This window comes from Tetrao urogallus (assembly GCF_951394365.1).
Source record: "Tetrao urogallus genome assembly, chromosome: 1".
NCBI lineage: Eukaryota > Metazoa > Chordata > Aves > Galliformes > Phasianidae > Tetrao > Tetrao urogallus.
In genome coordinates this window covers 191712049-191732131 of record NC_136813.1, presented here as the reverse complement: position 1 = coordinate 191732131, position 20083 = coordinate 191712049, and the positions used below count along the sequence as shown (strand labels likewise).

The 20083-nt window shown below is 42.8% G+C and overlaps 2 protein-coding genes across 2 annotated transcripts in view; one reads left to right on the top strand and one right to left on the bottom strand.

Annotated features, from left to right (window-relative positions):
* The window catches only part of CHCHD3 (coiled-coil-helix-coiled-coil-helix domain containing 3), a gene marked incomplete at both ends in the record, with an annotated part of 164814 nt that overhangs the window by 19395 nt on the left and 125336 nt on the right, over positions 1–20083 (top strand). Inside the window, one exon of the mRNA XM_079549075.1 lies at positions 9505–9589. Coding sequence (XP_079405201.1) covers positions 9505–9589 — 85 coding nt within the window. The remainder of the gene's footprint in view (positions 1–9504; positions 9590–20083) is intronic.
* On the bottom strand, positions 17648–18484 carry LOC306953483 (uncharacterized protein; the record flags this gene model as incomplete). The annotated part of the gene is made up of 1 exon (XM_079544394.1): positions 17648–18484. The coding sequence occupies one exon, from the start codon at positions 18482–18484 to the stop codon at positions 17648–17650; it is 837 nt and encodes a 278-aa protein (XP_079400520.1).

Below are 20083 nucleotides of genomic sequence, written 5' to 3'. Positions count from 1 at the left end.
TTCAACCCAAACCGTTCTATGACATACATATTCAGAAAACACTGCAGTTTATTAAAAATGAGGCAAATATTTTCAGATTTCACATTGTGCTTTGTACACAGGGTTAGATGTGATTTTGTTTTTTTTCTCCAAGAAGATAGAAGGAGTAGCAGTAAATTCCCCGTATTGTCAGATAAAATAATTTCACTGTAAACTTATGAGCCATGAAGATCAGAAACAAGACAGCTTAAATTGTCTTGAAAGGACACTACATGTTTAATCCAACTGAAGGCAGTCTGATAAAATCCTTCCCATTATCATCTACAGTGTGTTTGTTTATTTTTTAAATGGTGAGTTATGGGAACCTGATGCTTTTATCCATTGTATTCAGCAACAAAACACTTGCAGCTGATGTATAGTAGGAAGTACCAGTGCAGACAGCTGAAATAGCAAGTCTCTCACCTGTTGCTTGAAATCTAAGGACGTGCTGCTAGTGATAGCCTTATAAAGGTATGTGATTCTTCTTATTTAATGTATACACAAACATGTTAAATGAAGAGGACAACAAACTGGCTTATGGCTGAATAGTGGTGAAACCAATTATTGTGTGTGTGTGTGTGTGTGTGTGTGTGTGTGTGTGTGTTTGTGTTGCAGAGGCACATGGGAAGTGTGAGTTATTAAGAAAACTTGGTTGAAAAGATTCACAACTTTGTAACGATAATGACTTGAATTTATATCACTACATGAAGATTTATTGTAACTGACAAAGCATGATTCTTAGAGAAGATGCACGCTTGTACCTAATTTTTAACTGCCTTTTTTTTTTTTAAATTCAGTCTTACTGGTGATAAATTATTTATTGTATCAGCTCTTGGGTGTTTCTAGATAGATATTTCATATTTCATGTTTCTTTTCTTGCAGTATTTCCCTATCTCTGTCCACCTGTTATATGTAATTTAAGCTCTCTACGACAGGAAATCTTTTGTCATGATGTTTGTTTTTTTTCCCTGCAACTAATTTTGTTTGAAGAAAATTCTAAGCATGAACATCATTCGAGGCCAGGCTGGATGGGCTTTGAGCAACCTGCTCTGGTGGGGGGTGTTCCTACCTACAGCATGGGGTTGGAACTAAATAATCTGAAAGGTCCCTTCCAACCCAAACCATTCTAGCATTCTACGAAGCATCCCCTTATAGATTTTTTGAGGGTTCTCTGCATTGCATTGAAATTCTTTCTCCGTGCACACATCCGCACAGACATGGTTTATTTTAATAATCATGAAGTCTTACAGAGGAATTGCACCAACACAAAATCATGTAGTAGAAGAGCTCAGCCAATGGAAATGAATCTCAGGAATGAGTTATTGGTAAACAGATCTTGTAAGCACAGATAGAAACCCATCGAAAGAAATACAAGGCAAAACCTTGCAGTTCAGCTCTCTCCTGTTTTTTCCAGACCACCCTTATTAAGTCTGCACTGATTCACTATTGGGATTTACTGCTGAAGTTACAATAATGGAATACTGGAAAGAAGATGTTCCAAATGCAGTGTAACTAACTTTGCTTCGTTATTTCTAGATCATCTACCAGCTTATTGCTAATTTAAATGAGTATAAATTGGTTGAGATCCGCATTTACATTGTAAAACAGATACTGTAATATATGCAAGAGCGCCTTTTGAAACTAAAATATTAAATAATTTTAAATTATGCACACTTAATTGCATTGTTTTTTGTATTAATTATTCTGTGAGCTTGCTTAGGTATCGCTGCACATTACCAATATTTAACAGTTAATACGAAATCCTGTCCTTGGAGGCGCGCTCTGTGTTTGTACTGAATCCCTGATTGCTGGAAGTGGCTGTAATTCTGAATTGAAATGGAAGAGCTGCTGTATGTTTTGGTAGCTAAATTTGTACGAGTCTGAAAACTGAGCTTATGCTTAACTATATTATTATTTAGAAAAGATGTTGTATGGTAGGAAGACCAGTGCGCTGTTTGCAACAGTTACAATCCCTAAGTGATTGATGGCTCTGAGCTGAAGCTTTTGTGAGCACACAGTTGTGCATGGAGGAGTGAATGAAGCTGCCTTGCAGTGATTCACCATTGCTCTTTAACCTGGATCTCACGTAACCTATTTTGGGAATAGGATGAATTTATGTCCGTGGTTCGTCAGTCACTTGAGATAATTTTGAGAATGCAAGTAAAGGCTGCAGTGTTTTGATTAAATGAATAAGAAATAATATGAACACTTATTTCAGCCTAGTCTACTGGAAGTTACTGTGTGCTGCTTAAGCGTGTGTTCCTTGTTTAGATTTCTCCTGGTTAGAAATGAATTCACAGATCAAATGTTTTGTCTTTGCTGTCCTACTTAGACAGCTGCTGTTGATATTGATGGTTATTTGTGTGATGTGTGGAATTTAGATATGGTCCAAACTGGAGAGCTTATTAAGTGGAAAGAATAATTTGAGAGTATATGCATATTATCTTTGCATGTTATGGATTTGATTGGAGTATGCGTGGGAAAACGTTTTAATTGCGGAAGACTCGTAACTTATTTATAAGCCCATAGCGTGATGTCATGAATCCATCAGGTTGCCACTGTGCTTTCTGATTCAATATTTATGGCTGTTAGTGTGCTGTTAGGAATCTTCCTAGTGACATCTTCATTAACTTTAACGTCTACAAAGCTGTAGTTGCTCTGCCAGCTCCTGAGAGAGATGATGGGGTGGAAACCAGCCCTAGGGTGGGTTGTCCCAGGTGAGGTGGTTAATGCTCATCCTTAATGCACGCAGGGACATGAGAAATGCTTTGTTGCAGCAGATCAATGGTTTGAATGGCCTGATGCTCTGTTGTCAATACCAGGTGCTACGGAGGTGAACACAAGAAGTTCTGTAGTGATTGGGGAATGTTCTTATTTTTTGTAGGGGGAAAAAATAAATTCCTTCTGGTATTGAAGCAAAATCCTCTGACTGCACTTCATATATTTTATAGCCTGTTGGTGTTCTTCAGTGTTTTACTCACCTTTTGATTTTACTTGATTTTAGTTTGGCTTCAACAATTTGAAGAAAAAGGTGCCTGTTGTTCATTTCAAGCAATACAAAATCTGTCTTTTAAGTACTGCCCAATCAACTTTCTGTGAGTCTTTTCAACAGTGTGTTATGGAAGAATGAATAGAAGCCCTGAACTGCCTGTTTTGCATTAATATCTGGCCCTCTGTCTTCTCTGTGTTGAGTCATTCCAGGTTTTATTGCCGTTATTTCACAGAATATTGGGGATCATTGAGTCCAATCTCCCTGCCAGATCAGGAACACCTAGTGCTTTTCCAATGGGAAAGGGCTGTGTGGTAGTGCCATATGTCATATATATATATTATATAATAATGTATTATATTATATATATATATTATGACGTATTATTTTCAATATATATAGTCATTATTTCAACTGAATCTAATGGGAGCTCAATGCCCTGATGTTTCTGTAAGTTTTGATAGGGCTGTGTTGAAAAAGAGACCGCGTGACAAAGGCCTTTATGCCTCATTCACTGACCGTCTTTGTGTTGTTAGCAAAGCTGTATGAGAAAGATCAGTAGATCTTTTTTTTTTTTTTTTTTTAATTTTGTAAATTCAGTCTCTGAATATTGTTTTCCTAAGCATTCTCTAAAACATGTGTGATTGTACCAAACCTAAGTGTCTCTTAATAACTTAATGCACCTGCCCTTTCAGGAGGATTTAGTTAAGGTGCCTGATGGTAAATGCTGTTTCCATTAATGTTTTTTTTTTTTTTTTTTAAATCCCAAAACTAACAGTAGACTCCTAGCTCTGCAAGCTAGAGGTTGTTTGATTAATTTGTCTGTATCATATTTTCACTTCTCTATCTAATTGTTTTCAAGCTGCAAGTAACTAATGTGCGTTGTTTGCAGCGTTGGGTGCTGCCTTCTTGCTATGCTGTACTATCTTGTTAAATACTTTTCTACAAGACAGCTTTAAGCAAGAGAAGTTATGAATCTTGATCTTTTGATTTGAATGGACAAGGATGAAGCAAATGGAAGAAAGTACTGTCCAAATGCATGAGTTGCATACATCCTAACACAGCAATCTATAGCAGACCTAGAGTTAGGGTTGCTGTTGTCTTCTAAAGAATTTTGCTTGTTACAAAGCTCTTGGCTTTGGGTCTGTGGTGCTGGTCGATGGCTTTTGAGTGTTCCAACATGGAGGTGTGTTTTTTTTTTTTTTTTTTTTTCTTCTCTGAAGCCTTTGTAACTATTGGGAAATGCTTGAGCTCTTCAGTACCCCTAGGAGCCATCAGTGAGGACTGAGGAGTTATAAGTAGTCTTTTGGACTAGTCTGTTAGTCTTTTGGGCCCTGTGAATATGTATGTTTTATTTTTTCATCTGATTTTGAAGGACACACAAAGAATGTTAATTACTTTGTACACTCCTGTCGTTCTGTGGGCTTTTTTTCTTAAAGCAATTATATTACACTTTATGTAGATTACAGAGAACAATATCTATCTGTATGAGTGAGGTATTCTGCTCTTTTTTGTATTAAAATAGCACTGATGCAGAAATGCTGTTGCACTTGCATAACTGTTGGTCTGCTTGTGTGTTTGTCAAAACCCTGCTGCAGTGTAAATGTGCTGCAGCTTTTATTTTGGAAGTTTTCTTTCTGTTGGGCACAGCCATAGGTTTTAGCCATTAGAAAGCTGTTGGCTGTAATTTATAGTTTCTCCAGATCTCTTAAGTCTTTGTCTTGAGTGTTGAAGAAGCTGAATGTACCAAGTCTACGTATTGGCATGTCACTGAAGTACACAGAAATGGTTTGTTTAAAAATTGGTGAACTTACCTTTGCTCATCTTCAAGTTAAATTCTGTGTGTGAAGGGGAGGAGATGCATCTTATGTTTGTGAGTTTGTGACTTACTATTAGACATAAATATCTGTGTATCAAAGCATTTCAGAGGAGGAGGTAGCCAGATGTCAAAGCCCAGGTTCCTTCATCCTGGAGGCATCCCAATGGCAAAGTGTTCTCTGACCATCATTGCTTGGTCTGTGAGGCTCCAGGCAAGAGCTCTTTGTTTTAACTTGGCTCTTACACCAGTGTTCACATCTGTGGTGATGTTACACAGGGCAGGATGGTCAGTCTGTTAAGCACTGTGCAACCTGCTGCTGGTGCTGAGCAGGGTAAGGAGCCTATTGGCAGTGCAGCTGGTGGTACTCGATTTCCATTATTGCAGAGAGAATACAGCTTATCAGACACCTATCAGCATCCCCAACTCGCATGCTAAGAGGACAGAGTTATTTCTGGGTAGAGCACTATGGCTTTCAGAGCATAGTTCCCATTACTGACCATCTATCTAAATTGTCCTGTGATGTGAACTGTGCATTAGTGCGTTCAGACTTGGTGAAAGGCAGAGATGCATTTTACCCTCTTGTAGGAGCATAGCAAAGCACTAAGGTTAAGTGTGACCTTCCTAAATATAGTTGTCTGAAAATCTTCCAGGCTTCTCTTCTCTGGGATGCAGTTAAAGACGAGTTTGACACTGATTACAGTGTCCTGAAGAACTTGAAATACTAAGGGGATAGGAATAGCTAAGTAATTTTTGGCAGCTGTTGTATGCTTATTGTGTCCTGATTATGCTTATTTTTGCAGACTTATATCTACCATATTGTGATATTCTCCACTAGCTTGCCAGCTGTTTGGTTTTAACATCCTACAGTCTGAGCAGAGATTTCCATTGCAGGGAAATAGTGTTGGTTTTACCTAGAACAGTTCCATTTTTTTCCTCATCCCCATTGTAATAAATTAACTTTTTTTGTTCTAAAAGCTTCTTCTCCCAGAACAAATCTCTCCTACTTATAAAACTGCAATTTTTTACCGAAACATCATAAACTTCCCACTGGGGAGCTACCTAATTATATCTTACAATAATTCTATTGAGTGATCTATGGCTCCAGTTTTATTCCCTATTAGTATTTGGCAGATCGATGGGCAATCTAATTGATTGTTAAGGTCAAATGTCTTTATTGGCTGATGCCTGAATCTCTTCTTATTATGACTTTAAAGGCTATTTTATGGTCTGTATAAGTTCCTGTATTTGTTTTTGTGCACCAAAGCAACGAGGCTCATGATATAAATGCTGGTGAACAACATTCTTACACAACGTTTCCTGTATTCTCAGGCGCAGTATTAAAAGAATGTGAAATATTGAGGTATCAGAGTTGAACAAAACTGCAGTAAGAAACACTTGATCGTGGGTTTTCAGATTGTTCTGTGAATAAGGTAGCTGTGATGTGAAATACTTTTTTTTTTTTTTTTTTTTGCTTTATGGCAGCTTAATCATTTCTAAGTGTACAAACGCAGAACCTTAACAGCTTTCATTTTGGCTTGTGGTGCTTACTGAGGTACGGGGAGGTTCGTGTGTGCTGCAGTACGAAACCAGCATCCTTGTGATTGCCTGATATTTGGCTAAACTTTTTGTCTCTTTGGGTGAGTGTTCTCTCCGATCTTTGTTTGGGAATGTACAGGTGTGGTGCAGCAGCTCGGTGTCTCCCAAGCAGAGGTTGTGAGCATGTACTCGTGTAGCCTCAGATCAGAAAATAGGGGAACAGCGATGGCAGTCCGTAGAGATAGTCCCAATAAAATGGACATTTGCTTTTCTTTCAGGGTTTGTAGTAATTTAAACATCTGTTTAAATATATATATATTTACCTCTGGATTGTCATATATAATTTGACTTCAGAGTGAATTTTACAGATACTCACTTTACAGAATCACAGATTCAGGCTCACAAGTGTCCCCTCGTCCTTTCCTGTTACAACTCCATCATCTGAGTAAGCTTTTGCTGTGTCTGGCAGAATGGCTATCGATTTCTTTACTTACTGCTTTACTTAGGGTGCTTATAACTGATTTAGTTGCTCAGGATTCCTATAGAGTCAATGGAGATGCTTTGTTCATTCATAAAACTTGTTATTATTAACATCTGCTTTAGATGAGAGACTTGCACACTGGGCTCTTTTAACTGTAAAAGGAACGTGGGCTAATGATGCTGGGTAATGTTTGCAGATCAAAATGACTCCTGAAGTCAGTATCACAGAGATCATGTTTGTCATTGTTTGTTTGTTTTTTTTTTTTGTGCATCCTTTTGGTTCACAAAATCTGATTGCTGCTTAATGTAAAACAAAAAGTTGGTTCCACAAAGGAGACACCAGAACTGGGCACTGCCCTGATTTGTGTTGTGATCAATAGGCACCCTCTAAAGCATTTCTTTAGCTGAGAAATTTGTCCCAAAAAAGCCTAACCCAAATACTTACTTTGTTTTTACTTAAATTTGATGCCAGTTTGTGATTGAAGCACTTTGCTGGAGTATGTATGACATATAGGCTCAAACCTGACCATCTGAGGAAGTCTAAACTGAAAATGTTCCACTTCTGGGTAAATCTGCCTCTCTCTTTAAATTATTTTTTATTTTTAAGCGTTACCTGAAAGGCAGATGTCTCATTCTCCTTTGCCCCAGTATCTCCACAAGTTTCTGACTGCTGACAATTGTTGAGTGCTGTCGCTGTGCATGAATACAGACACAAACAGTAAGGACACTGCTTTGTAGCTGTTAACTTGCAATTGATTCCTGCCTTAAAATGCAGTTGCTGTCTTACAGTTACTTAAGCTAGTGTTTTGGTTTCTATTTCTGAGGAGGTTGTCCCACCTTGAACAACCTTGTGGTTGTCCCACATCTGTATCTTGGTTTTTGGAGTGAGACTGCATGTTTTGTTGCTCTGTGGGTCCAGAGAATGGAATTTGAGCCAGCTGCTTCATATGAGTAAGGAAACTTTCCTGATGCCTGTACTGGAAGATAGAAGTACTGTAGAGTTACTTTTTATATATATATATATATATATGTGTGTGTGTGTGGGTGGGTGGGTATATATATATAATTTTTTTACATATATATATATGTGTGTGTGTGTGTGTGTATATATATATATAACCAAAAGTTGCAGACAATGTTGATTTGTAGCACTAATTAAAAATCAACATTGTCTGCAACTTTTGGTTACGAAGCCAATGCATTTTCTGAAAATGGAGAGCATTGTAAATACTTGTAAGAATGAGCAAGTATTGCTCAATCTTAACAGTATTTGATTTGTTTTATTCCTGCTGTGCTTGTGTCAATTTGCCTTTGTATGGAGAAAAAAAATGTATGAAACTATCTCAAAAATGAGCAAATGTCTGGTTGGTTTGTTTGCGCTCTGATTGAAACAACCTTTCCTCTGGAAGTCTGCTGAAACATGTTTAATTGCTACAGCTTCAGTTGAAGGAAGTAAATGCAAAATTTCTTATCTCTACAGCTCTGTGCTCATGGGTGCACAGATTGATGCTATTGAATATGAACAGTGTAGTAGCTTGCAAGACCGAGCACTTGAATATCAATTCAGATTGGATATTAGGAAAAATTTCTTCTCAGAAAGAGTGGTGATGCATTGAAACAGGCTGACCAGGGAGATGGTGGAGTTGATGTCTGTGGGGGTGTTGAAGAGACGTGTTAATGTGGCACTGAGGGATGGGCATGGTTTAGTGGGCACGGGGAGGATGTTGATGGTTAGGTGGGATGATGTGAGTGGACTTCAGGAGCTTTTATGATTCTGTGATCAGTGATGAAGGGAGGCTGTGAGTGCCCTGTCCTGGAGGTGTTCAAGGCCAGGTTGGATGGGGCCCTGGGCAGCCTGCTCTGGTATTAGATATGGAGGTTGATCGTTGGGGTTCCTTCCAACCCAAGCCATTTTGTGAAGGGAATTTTTTGCGTGTGTGTGAACAGAAGTCTCACTGAACGGCTTTTGGTAGACTTGGATGTTTTTCAAGCTTGTAGAATCAGTGGATCTTGCACTGTATGTACTTACACTACTTGTGTGTGGGAAAGTTAATTATAGACTTGAAGAATTTGGCTGAGTCAAAATAAAATAAATGCTTATTCTGTGCCCACCTGCTTAAGTGAAATGAAGAGAATTTGAGGCAAAAACTTTTTTTCCAACAAGAGAGACTAAAAATATCAGTACGTAAGATGTTAGAAATGCTCCGTAGTTGCGGAAAAATGTGTATAAAAATACTTGATTAATTACATAGGAATTTATTTCCCTCTGTTTCATATGAGTAAAAAGCATGTTTGCCTTTTCTGCTTAAAGTTCAGGTGTTTGCCCTGATTTTACTTTATAACAGTGTGTGTGTGTATATATTATTATTATTATTATTATTATTTTTTAAGAAAAATGTCCTTAATTTAACTATATCACCTCTAATTTAACTGTATGCTTTTTCATAATTTTCAGAAGATACTGTTAATGGAAAAGTTGTTTAATAAAGTATAATTTTTAATGGCTCTCTAGCGTTGTGCATTAAAATTTGAAAGGCAGTTAAATCACAAGAAAGCACTTTGCTTTATAGAAAAAACAAAATAATGTATTATGCAGTTGTTTCCATAATTAGGAATATATTGTGTTCTGTTAACACTTCATTTAATTTTCTTTTAATTGTAGTTAATGATGAAGAACTAAAGAAAAGAATTGCAGAAGAATTGGCATTAGAACGAGCCAGGAGAGACTCTGAAGCTCAAAAGAGAAGGTTTGTTTGTTAATAACAGTATTTGAAACAAATGTACTTAATGCTTTTATTACTGCTATTTACCTATTTATTATCAACAGTTAAATTTTGTGCCCTCGAGACAAATGGTAGGTAAGACCCTGGGGCTATATAACCAATTTTGGTATTAAATACACATTAAAAGCAGCAAATCAGCTGATGCTGCCTTGTCAACGTTCTGTATCAATTTTTACCTGACTTCTTTGGTCTTTTAAAATCAATCTTTCTTAACTTCTCTTTTTTTCTTAAAAAAAAAAAATTAAAAAAAAATATATATATATTTATATTATTATATTTTTATATTTTTTATATTATTATATTATTATTATATTATTTTTATATTAATATATATATATTTATCATTGTAGAAAGATAGCAATAGGGAGCGCTGTACAGGTGGATTACTTATAATCCCTCTGTTTTAAGTCTTCTGTTTGATCAAAAGTACGTTTTAACAGCAGTAGAAATGGTAGTTGTTGTTATTTCTGTGAATTCTAGATTTCTCTGTATTGCAGAATGTTTTCAGCTGCTTTAATATTTAATGTCCTAGCACTTTGAAGATGCAGATGCAAAGTATGGTAGTTAGATGGTTTACCTGAAAAACAAGCAAACAAACAACCCTTTTTGATAGCTCTTTTGTATGTAAAACCATTACTTTATTAGTTGTGTATTTTCAGAGCCTGTAGAGATTGTAATTACTGTGGGAAACTTGATAGAAACACACAGAACGCAGCTGCAGAGTTGGGTGTAGCATTTCAAAAATATATTCCTTCTGAGTTTGATGCTGGTAATTATTAGCAAGTAAAAACTTCCAGTTTGAATTGGACATCAGTTTGGCTGTATGGTGAACTTGGTGGGTGTGGTAATTCGTAGTTCCTTTCAGTGATTTTGTTTAGAAGGTAATACAACACACAGATCACAAATATTAACCTACTCGTTGTCTTCCCCTCTGAGAATGGGAAGAAAGACTCATGATGGATTTTAAAAATTAGGGTGTAATTAGTGCTACTTAAACTGTCTGCATATATAGCAGTTGTTTTCTAGACATCATTATATTGTTATTTAATTGTGTTAGGCTGATGGAGTATGTAATTAGCTAGGACTATATAAATGCCCAAGAAAATGAATCGGGCTTCTTTTTAATCAGCAGTAAAGGAAATCAATATGTAATAGAAAAATCTCTCCTCTTTGAACTGGACTTTGACAGGAAAGCTCATGTTGTATTCGAGCTGAATGTTGGCTGCTTAGAGTTCATCTAAACGTGTTTACAGTATGGAAATGTTTGTTTTGTAACTTCAGTATTTTGTCCCTTGGCACTTCTCAGTGGTTCTCATCAGGTTTTCCGTAGCTCAGTTTCTGTTAGCTGTGCATTGGCATGTGGAAGGTAGGGAGCAGGCTGGCTTTTCACACGCCTGATGGTGTGTTTTACAGAGGCTATTTGCTGTTTTACAGGGGCTATTGCTGTGTTCTCTTAAACTTGGTTTGAAGAATCTGTGCTTTTGAAGTGTAAACTATCAGACTAAATCTAAAACAAAAATATCCTCATGAAAATAACATGTTAAGAGTCTTCTTAGCAGCTTTTGTGTCTTTACTAGGTGTTTTGTTTTTTTTTCTAGAGGTAATCAAGAATTTCTTATTTTACTTTCTATGTACTCTATATATGATTAAAAATAAATACTTGGCTGGAGTGTAAAGGCTCTTGTCTCATAAAATAGATTTAAAAGATGGAAGTGTTTACTTAGCTGTTACTTGAGGTGTTTTACGGACTGAGCTCTGGTTGAAGTTTGTGTTGTTAAAGACACTGAAGAAGCACTGTAGCAAATGGAGCTGTTCTCCTTCAGAACATGTTCTGCTGAGAGTGAAGTGACTGCTGCTGTGCCGACCTCATAAGAACAGATTTCTGTTGTTCGGATTCAGCATACCTACCCCTCCTGTTCTATTCCAATTGAGAAAGCAATCTCTCCCGAATTCAGGGCCATGAGAAATGTCTGTGCAGTGTTTTTTTTTGTTTTGTTTTGTTTTTTTTAAGTCAAGATCCATACTTTCAAGTGGAAAAAGCCTGCAATTTTCTATACAGCTCAGGTATCTATCAGTCTTCTGGACACTTACATACTTTTAGAGCTGGTATAATTTTTCATCATTACTGGACTTCAGTTTTGAAACAAACTTAAGAGCTCAGTGTACACTGTTCAGATAGAACATTTTATACCTTTCACTTTGGTGCAATGCAGAGACTTCTAGGTAATACAGACAAGAAAAACCTAAAAATACTCCTTTTGTATTTAGTTATGTAGTAAACATGAAAGCACATGGATGGTTGTAAGATGGAACAAAACCTGTGTTCCCAGCTGTACTGTGCTTAAAACATATACTGGAATAAAACTGTTACAGAGAACAGTTGTTAGCATGCATAGGGTATATTCCAAGAGCAACTGGAAGCCATTCCAGAGTTCAAGAGCTTTAGACCACATTATTCAAGTCTTCAGAACCTGCAGCTCATGGAAGCAATAACAGAAGTACTTTCTTTGTTGTATCAAACATGTTCACGAATGACGTTGACAGGTAAGGGTACCACATCTGGAGGTTGATGGCCCTGTCTGTGGCAGGGGGGTTGGAACTGGATAGTCTTTGGGGTCCCTCCCAACCCAAGCCATTCTGTGATTCTATGGTGTTAATCCTTGAACATGTGAAAAAAGGAAGTGAAATGTAGGCTTCGTAACCTATACGAAGAATGCAGAGTACAAATGCACCAGTGTTTAAGGCTGGTTGGATTGAGAAGGATGGTGTCTGATGTCTGTGCTGGTAGCGCATTGTAGAACGGTGATTCAGTAGCTCTTTCAGCTTATATTTCAGGCACTTTGGTGGGCAAGTGAGCAGAATGAAGCCAGACCTCTGCATTTGGATGAAAGATTTGCCACTTTTAACTGGTGAGAAGCAACTTGGAATGCTGTAGTTCTAGTGTTTAAATTTTTTGAATAGTTATGGTAGGGGCATAAGCCCCATAATCAGTTAATTTAAGGGGTACCATAGTATTAAAAACTACTTTGCTTCGCACTTCCAATGCATTAAAAAAAAAAAAAAAAAAATTAAAAAAAAAATTGATAACCTACTAATTTTTTCTTGACTATCTTTAAGTCAAATATTGATGGTAGGTGATGCTGATATCCGTAAAGTTTTTGGTAAACATTTTATGAAATAGAGAAACACAAAGGTTGTGTATTTAGAAAGTGTGTATATCCATTGCCTTCTCAAACACAGTTTTGCTATCTTTAAGTAAAAAATTAAATATAGGTGAACTTTTGACTGTCAGTTGTCTAACTCTATATAATGGATAATTTCAGTACTGTTTCTGTATGCATTGATCACCATATTTTGATCAGATGTGTAGTATATCCATGTAAGACTCTGAAAGAAGATTTTTTTTTTTTTTTTTAATTAACTTGCTATGTAGTTTATTTATTCATACATACCTAGGCAAATGGTTAAAACTTCCCTGAAACTATGATAAGTCTCTCCAGGATTTTCTTCTCTTAGAGTCTGGGAGTATGTAGTGGTTGAGAAGCGTCATAAATTAATGCAAAACTTAATAACTACTGTCATGAGAATATGTGTGGCTTGTAATCTGTTGATGGGAATTGGAGTGCTGCCAGTGACTGAATTCCCTCATGTTTAACCATTCTGGGCCAGAACACCACCTCATCTCACATATTGCTTTCCCAGGCCAACTAATGGACAAATGTTGCTGGAAGTGCTTTACTAAAGCTGCCTTCTGGCTGAATTTCCCCTGGGAGTTTCTCTACTTAATTTGATAGACTGGATGAATAAAGTCTCTGTCTATAGAAGTACTTATTTATTTCCATCTCCTTAAGTGAAAGCAATGTTTATCCTCTCAGAAAAAGGCAGAGTTATATGTGGATGAACTTACTCGTGTTAGAGGTTGGGTATTTAGTCCTTGAGTCTGACCAGTATGTATTCCTATGCTCTCTAATCAGTTCTGGAGATTAAGAATAGGTTAGCAGAACTTTCTAATGATACCATATTGGCCAAAACCCCACTGAAGACGCAAAGTTCAAGCTAATGCATTGGTTCTTTTACTCAGCTCAGCTGTTGTCTCTCACTGTGGCTTTAGAACATGAAGAAAGTTTCCTCTCAAGAGTCATTTAATTTGAAAAGTTAAGCTGGTTTTTATTCAATTGCAACAGAACTTGCAGTGACTGCATTAGTAGATGTGACCAGTTAATGTGTTGGAGCTACAGTCGTATGATAATGCTCAAGCTAATTTATAGGTTATAATACTATTAGTATTAGGAACAATAATATAGAAATAATACTGCTATTACAGTTATAATTACTAGAGAACTTACTATTTTGAACAGAATAGGAAAGAATATAGTGTGTTATTTCCCCTAGATTAAGAATACCATTAATATTCTCATAGTCTGTTTCCAGTTCATGTCAGTACCTACCATTAACTCAGAATAATACATTGCTTTTATGACGTTGATTATTTAATGAAAACAGCCAGTACCTCAGTGATGTATTTGAGGCTTATTGAACAATTAATTGAGCATATTTAATGGCGTTCTGCTATGATGTTTCTTACTGCCACTGGTATGTATGTATGTGTATGTATATATGTATGTATGTATATGTATGTATGTATGTGTGTATGGACTCAGAAGAAATGAAAAAGCAAGATTTTGTCCCCTCTTAAATACCTGCCATAGCCTGTTAGACATGTCTGAAAGAGAAGCCTCCTAAAAGAGAGAATCATAGAATCACAAAGTTGGAAAGGACATAGAAGACCACCTACTCCAACTGTCGTCCCATCACCATTACTACCAGGAGCCACTAAACCGTATCTCATACTTCCTCATCCATATGCCTCCTGAACACCATCAGGGACGGCGACTCCACCACTAATTCCACTCCAGCTAATTCCCTTGATTGCTCACCACCTTTCTCCAAGGTTGTCCACTTGCCTGGGTAACATCCCAGATCTTCCTTGGAAGGCTGCCTGTCCTTCATGGCTGACAAGGATCACCTCCAGCAGGTGAGAATGGCCAGCCGGGTATCCACCAGGAGACCCAGGTCCTTCTGTGCAGAGCTCTTCTCCAGCAGGTCAGCCCCTCGTCTGGACTGACGTGTGCAGATATTCCCCCCCAGGTGCACCACCCTGCACTCGCACTTGTGAAACCCCACCAGGTTCCTCTTTGGCCAGCTCTCATCGTGGCTAACCGTCGCTATATTGCAGCACTGCCTTCTGGCGTGTCCGCCACGTCTAGACACAGGCCAGGGGCACACTTTGTCCCTTTGTCACGGTCCTTGGTGAAGATGTTAGTGTCCTCCTGGATTGCCAGGGTAGGTTCTGAACAACCCATCCCGTCCAAGCTGTGGAAGTTTGCGCATTTGGAAAATACAGCGGAGCGTTGTTTCATTTTTCGCTGAATCACAGCAACGGGTTGAGTTGGAAGGGACCTTTCAGGCCATCTAGTTCCAAGCTCCCTGCTACAGACAGCGACACCTCCCAGTGGAGCAGGTTGCTCAAGGCCCCATCCAGCCTGGCCTTGACTGCTTCCGGGGACGGGGCATCCACAGCCTCCTTGGGCAGCCTGTTCCAGGGCCTCACCACCCTCCGAGTGAAAAACTTTCTCCAAATATCTAACCTAAACCTCCCTTGTCTTAGCTTAAAGCCATTCCCCCTTGTCCTATCACTATCAACCCACGTCAAAAAGCCGCTCCCCCTCCTTCCCTTCGAGTGCTGGAAGGCCACAGTGAGGTCTCCCCAGAGCCTTCTCTTCTGCATGCTGCAGAAGCCCAGTTCCCTCAGTATTTCTTCAAAGGAGAGGTGCTCTGGCCCTTTGGACATCGCTCCCTCTCCTGGCAAGCAACCCCTTGTTTCACGATGCCCAGGATACAGCTGCTCTTTTGGGCTGCAGGCGCACGCTGCTGCCTCACGGCCAGCTTCTCGTCCACCAGGCCTTCTCCGCAGGCCTGCTCTCAAGGAGTTCTTCCCCCAGCCAGTGTAAGTACCTGGGATTGCCCAGCCCAAGTGCAGCACCTTGCACATGGCCTTGATGAACCTCGCTGTGTTCACATGGGCCCACTTCTCCAGCCTGCTCAGGTCCCTTCCCTCCAGTGGATGCACTGCGCCGCTCAGCTTGGTGTCGTCTGCAAACTCGCTGAGGATGCGCTCAGTGCCGTCATCCGTGTCCTTGATAAAAGTGTTGAAGAGCACCCATCCCAAGCCCCCTGATCCCTAGGGGACACCTCTCGTGACCAGCCTCCACGCAGACAGAGAACCGTTGATCACAAGCCTTTGGCTGCCATCAGCCAGCCACTTCTTAATCCATTGAGCACTGCCTCCTTCAAATCCATACCATTCCCATTTACAGAGAAGGATGAGGTGGGGGACCGTGTCAAAGGCTTTGCAGAAGGCTGGGGAGATGACATCCCTCGCCTTTTCCCCGTCCACCGCTGCCACCCTCCATCACAAAGGGCCACCAGATCGATTGGTCAGGCAAGATCCGCCTTTGGTGAAGCCACGCCAGCTGTCTCGGGTCACCTCTTGGTCTCCTGTGTGCCTTCACATGGTGAGCAGGAGGATCTGCTCCATGATCATTGCAGGCACAGAGGTGAGGCTCACCAGCCTCTAGGTCCCCGGGTCATCCTTTCTGCTCTTCTTAAACTTGGAGTCATGTTTCCTTTTTGCCAGTCACCAGGGATTTCACCCAACTGCCATGGTTTTTCAAATCTGATGGAGAGCGGCTCTTGTAAGGCTTCACCTCGGCTCGCTCCATCCAGGAAGTGATCCTCAACAGGCCCCAGGAATGCCCTGGATTGTCTGCCACCCGCCGTGCCGCTATCCCAGCAGCCATACGTGCGGGTGGTTGAAATCCCCCATCAGGACAAGAGCCTGCAAGTGTGACACTTGCTGCAGCTGAAGCAAGAAGGCCTCGTCAACAGGCTCCCCGTGATCAGGTGGCCCATTGTAGAGCCCAGTAAAAGCAATTTGAGATGCCCCCTGCTGCGTCTGGCCTCATCCTCTTGGCAGCCCCCATTTAAGTATTGATAAGCATTGATGAGCTCCCCTCTCAGACTACTGCAAGCTAAACAGCAGCGGGTGCATCAGCCTTTCCTGCTGCGGAAGATGCTCCTGCAGGCCCCTCCTCAGCTTTGTAGTCCACTGCTGGACTCTCCAGCAATGTTCCCTGTCTTTCTTGAGCTGCAAGAATCCAGAAGTGGGCACAGGACTCCAGGTGTGGCGTCACCGGGGCAGAGTAGAGGGAGAAGTGAACTTCTTTTGCCCGGCTGGCCACGCTCTCTTGAATGCACCCCAGGCTGCCATTGGTGGTCTTGGCCACAAGGTGGCACTCTGATGGCTCCCGCCCGTCCCCACCGGGAACTAAGGCGGGAAATCCTTCTCCACAGAGCTCCTGTCCAGCGGGTCAGCTCCTAACTTTACAGAAGCGTGCCCTGGTTCCTCCCCAGGTGTAGGGCCCTGCACTCAGCCTTCTTGAAGCTCGGCAGGTTCCTCTGCGCCCAATCCTCCAGGCTGCCCAAGGGCTGCAGAGCAGCCTTTGCACAGCCACTGGGAAGGTGCTGAGGAGGAGGAAACCCTGTGATCCCAGTGCCTTAGTCTGCCCACATCAGGACAAGCGGAGAAAAAGAAGCTGACAAAGAAATGGGTGGGGGATGGTTGGGTTTATTGTGTTGGACACTTGGGGCTAGAGCCAGCACATGGTACTGGCCCACGGCTGTTTCCATGCGTCTGCCTTCAGGCAAATTGTGCCGGGGTGCAGATGTTGGCTCAGATCTTAGACCCAGGAGTGCCTTTGTGCCTGGGATGCCCCCCCGGTTGGAACTGCTTCCATGTCACTTTTTTTTGGGCTGATTGTGTGGGGGGTCAGCAGATGATGGATCGATGTTGCACCCAGGAGTGACAACATGCCTGGATAGACCGCACTGTTGGAACACGGCATCTTCTTTTGGGCTTATGGGAGGTGGTTGTTGGCTTCGATGTTAGACCCGGGAGTCACTTCATGGCCGGGATAGCCTCTGCTGTTGGGGCTTTCTCCTGCAGCCTCTTCTGCGCCAGCTGCGGACATTTGTGGCTCGTTGTGCCACTGAGGAACAGCTTCGCATGCAGGCCTCCCCAGTCTGCCCGGGCCACTCCACAGGGTGTGAATGCAGGGGAGCCCTCGAGGACCTCCGCCTTGCAGCTCTGGTGGTGCTGCGGGTTCTGTTCTGAGCAGCTGGAGATGGTGTTCGCCTGCTGCCTCGAGGTCTTCTGGTCGGGCTCTGGGATCCTGGGGCCCGACCTTGCAGCGGGGAGCGGCTTCGTGTGCGGCTTGTTCTCCGCTGCCTGGGACGCCTCCTGTGTGCGGCTGCTGTGGCTGCTCTGGAGGATCCCGATCTGCCCCGTCTGGTGGAGATGTGGGAGCTGCTTTCAGTGGCTGGGGTGGGTGTATGGCTGCTCCCATGCTGTGCTTGGTGCTGCTCCACTGTATCCTGATGGTCAGGAACATGTGAGCAGGTTGTCCCCAGCTCACTGTTTTGGCAGCTGAGCTGTGGCAGCTGGGACCTGTGTGATGGCCCGGATGCTGCCTGGCTGTCGGGGCTGGAGCAGTTGTGCTTGTGTTCCTGGGGGCTGTGGGATGGCTCCAGGCTGCTCTGCTGGCTGGCAGTGCTGAGTGCCGCGAGCTCCGAGATGGCGGCGGAGGCTGTAAGGGGAGGCGGAAGGTCAGCAGGAGGAACCTGTAGCTCCGGGTAGGGACAGGCTGCCATCCCTCCTGGAGCAGAGAGACTCTGGCAAAGCTGCCCCGAGCACTTGCTGCCAGGCCTTGCCTGGCCCCAGCCCCGTGCCTCGCGACTCATCGCCTCTTACCGGTACCCAGGCCAGCACATCTGTCACAGTCCCACATGTTCATCCTGATGCTTGAGTAGGAGCACTGCCGGTGGGTGCTCTCCGCTCCACAGGAACTGCACAGGATCAGCTGCCAGGGCCTGGGGAAGCAAGGGGTTGTGGCTTTGAGGACCAAGTGAGCCTAGCCAGGGAGTCCCCGGCACATCTCTGCTGCTCAGTCCTTGCTCCCCCAGCCTGAGCTGAGGCACCGTGTCATCCCCCATGGATCCACAGAGAGCTGCTGTGGTAACTCACCCCTCTTCTTCTGCCAGCTCCCTGCCTCCGTGGTAAAAGCACACGATGGCATCACAGCACCTGGGCCTCTGCAGAAGTGATGCATATGCATCATTGTCCTCCCATGCTGGTGTTCTATAAAAGAAGGGAGGGAAAGTGATGAGGCCCCAGCATTGGCAGCATCAGATCCAAGGTTATCCCCTCTCATCCACCCCAACCCCATTTCCAGCTTCTCCATGAAGCTGAGGCACGTGCTCCTGTGACGGCCAAAGGCCAGGACTGCCGAGACACTCGCTGGCAGGCCCAGTGCTCACGCCTTCTCATCTGCATGGTTTGGCAGAAGGACACCAACCTGTCTGGGATTCGGATCCCGAGGATGGACATCTCTATATGGAAAAGAGCATTGTCTTGACAGACAGGGCAGCAGAAGCATGCCTTGCCATCATTCAAGGCCTGTTGCTGCAGGAGAAGAACAAGCAGGGTGAGCGTGAGCAGTGCCTGGTGCTGCTTAGCACTAAGCGTGCCTGCAGGGTGAGGGGAGGACTCCTACCTGGATGCAGCCCCGGTGGAACCAGGCATGTTTGCAAACCGAGCACGCCAGGGTGTGGTAGGATGCAGTGTTCCCCACGGTCTCCTGGCAGATGGCGCAGCGGGTGCCCGTTGCTGAAGCTGTCACTGCTGTCTGTCGAGGGCGGTGCTCAAAGCAGTAGGACCTGGGGGAAGATGGAAGGGATGGGCACGCTGAGAAGTGATGGGTGGAAGGCAGAGGACTGCGAAGGAGCCCCAGGCCCTGTCTCTGGCTCTGGCAGGCTGCTGGGAGCTGTCGCTGCGGGATCCTCCCTGGCTTGGCTGCTGCTGACAGCCCTTACCTGTGCTGCCCAAAGAACTGGGTGACACACTGCCCGTCCTCGGCACACGGCAGGTGGAAGCTGCGTTCACAGCCGCTCTCAGCACAGGTGATGGCAGCGCCCCTCTCTCCACAAACACAGCATTGCTGGAAAGAGCAGAACAGCCCCATCAGCAGCAGGCTCAGGGCCTCTGCAGCCGGCCCCAGACCTCTGGGCAGGGCACAGGGTGTGGGAATTGCTTGGTCACACTCTACAAAGCCTCCTGGCGGACAGGGCGCATCTCCAATTGCAGGACTTTGTCCTGGAGGTGGTTGGAAAAGTTCCAATTGCTTTCTTGGTGTCCAGGCTAAGCTGGTGTGAGCCCCTCGGGGCACAAATCTGCCTGCTCCATTCAGGTCCTCACCTTCTGGTTTGCCTGCTTGATCTTGCATGTGAGGGCAGCATGGTCAATGCACACATTTCCCTCCTCTGTCGGTGTTTCGTCAAAAG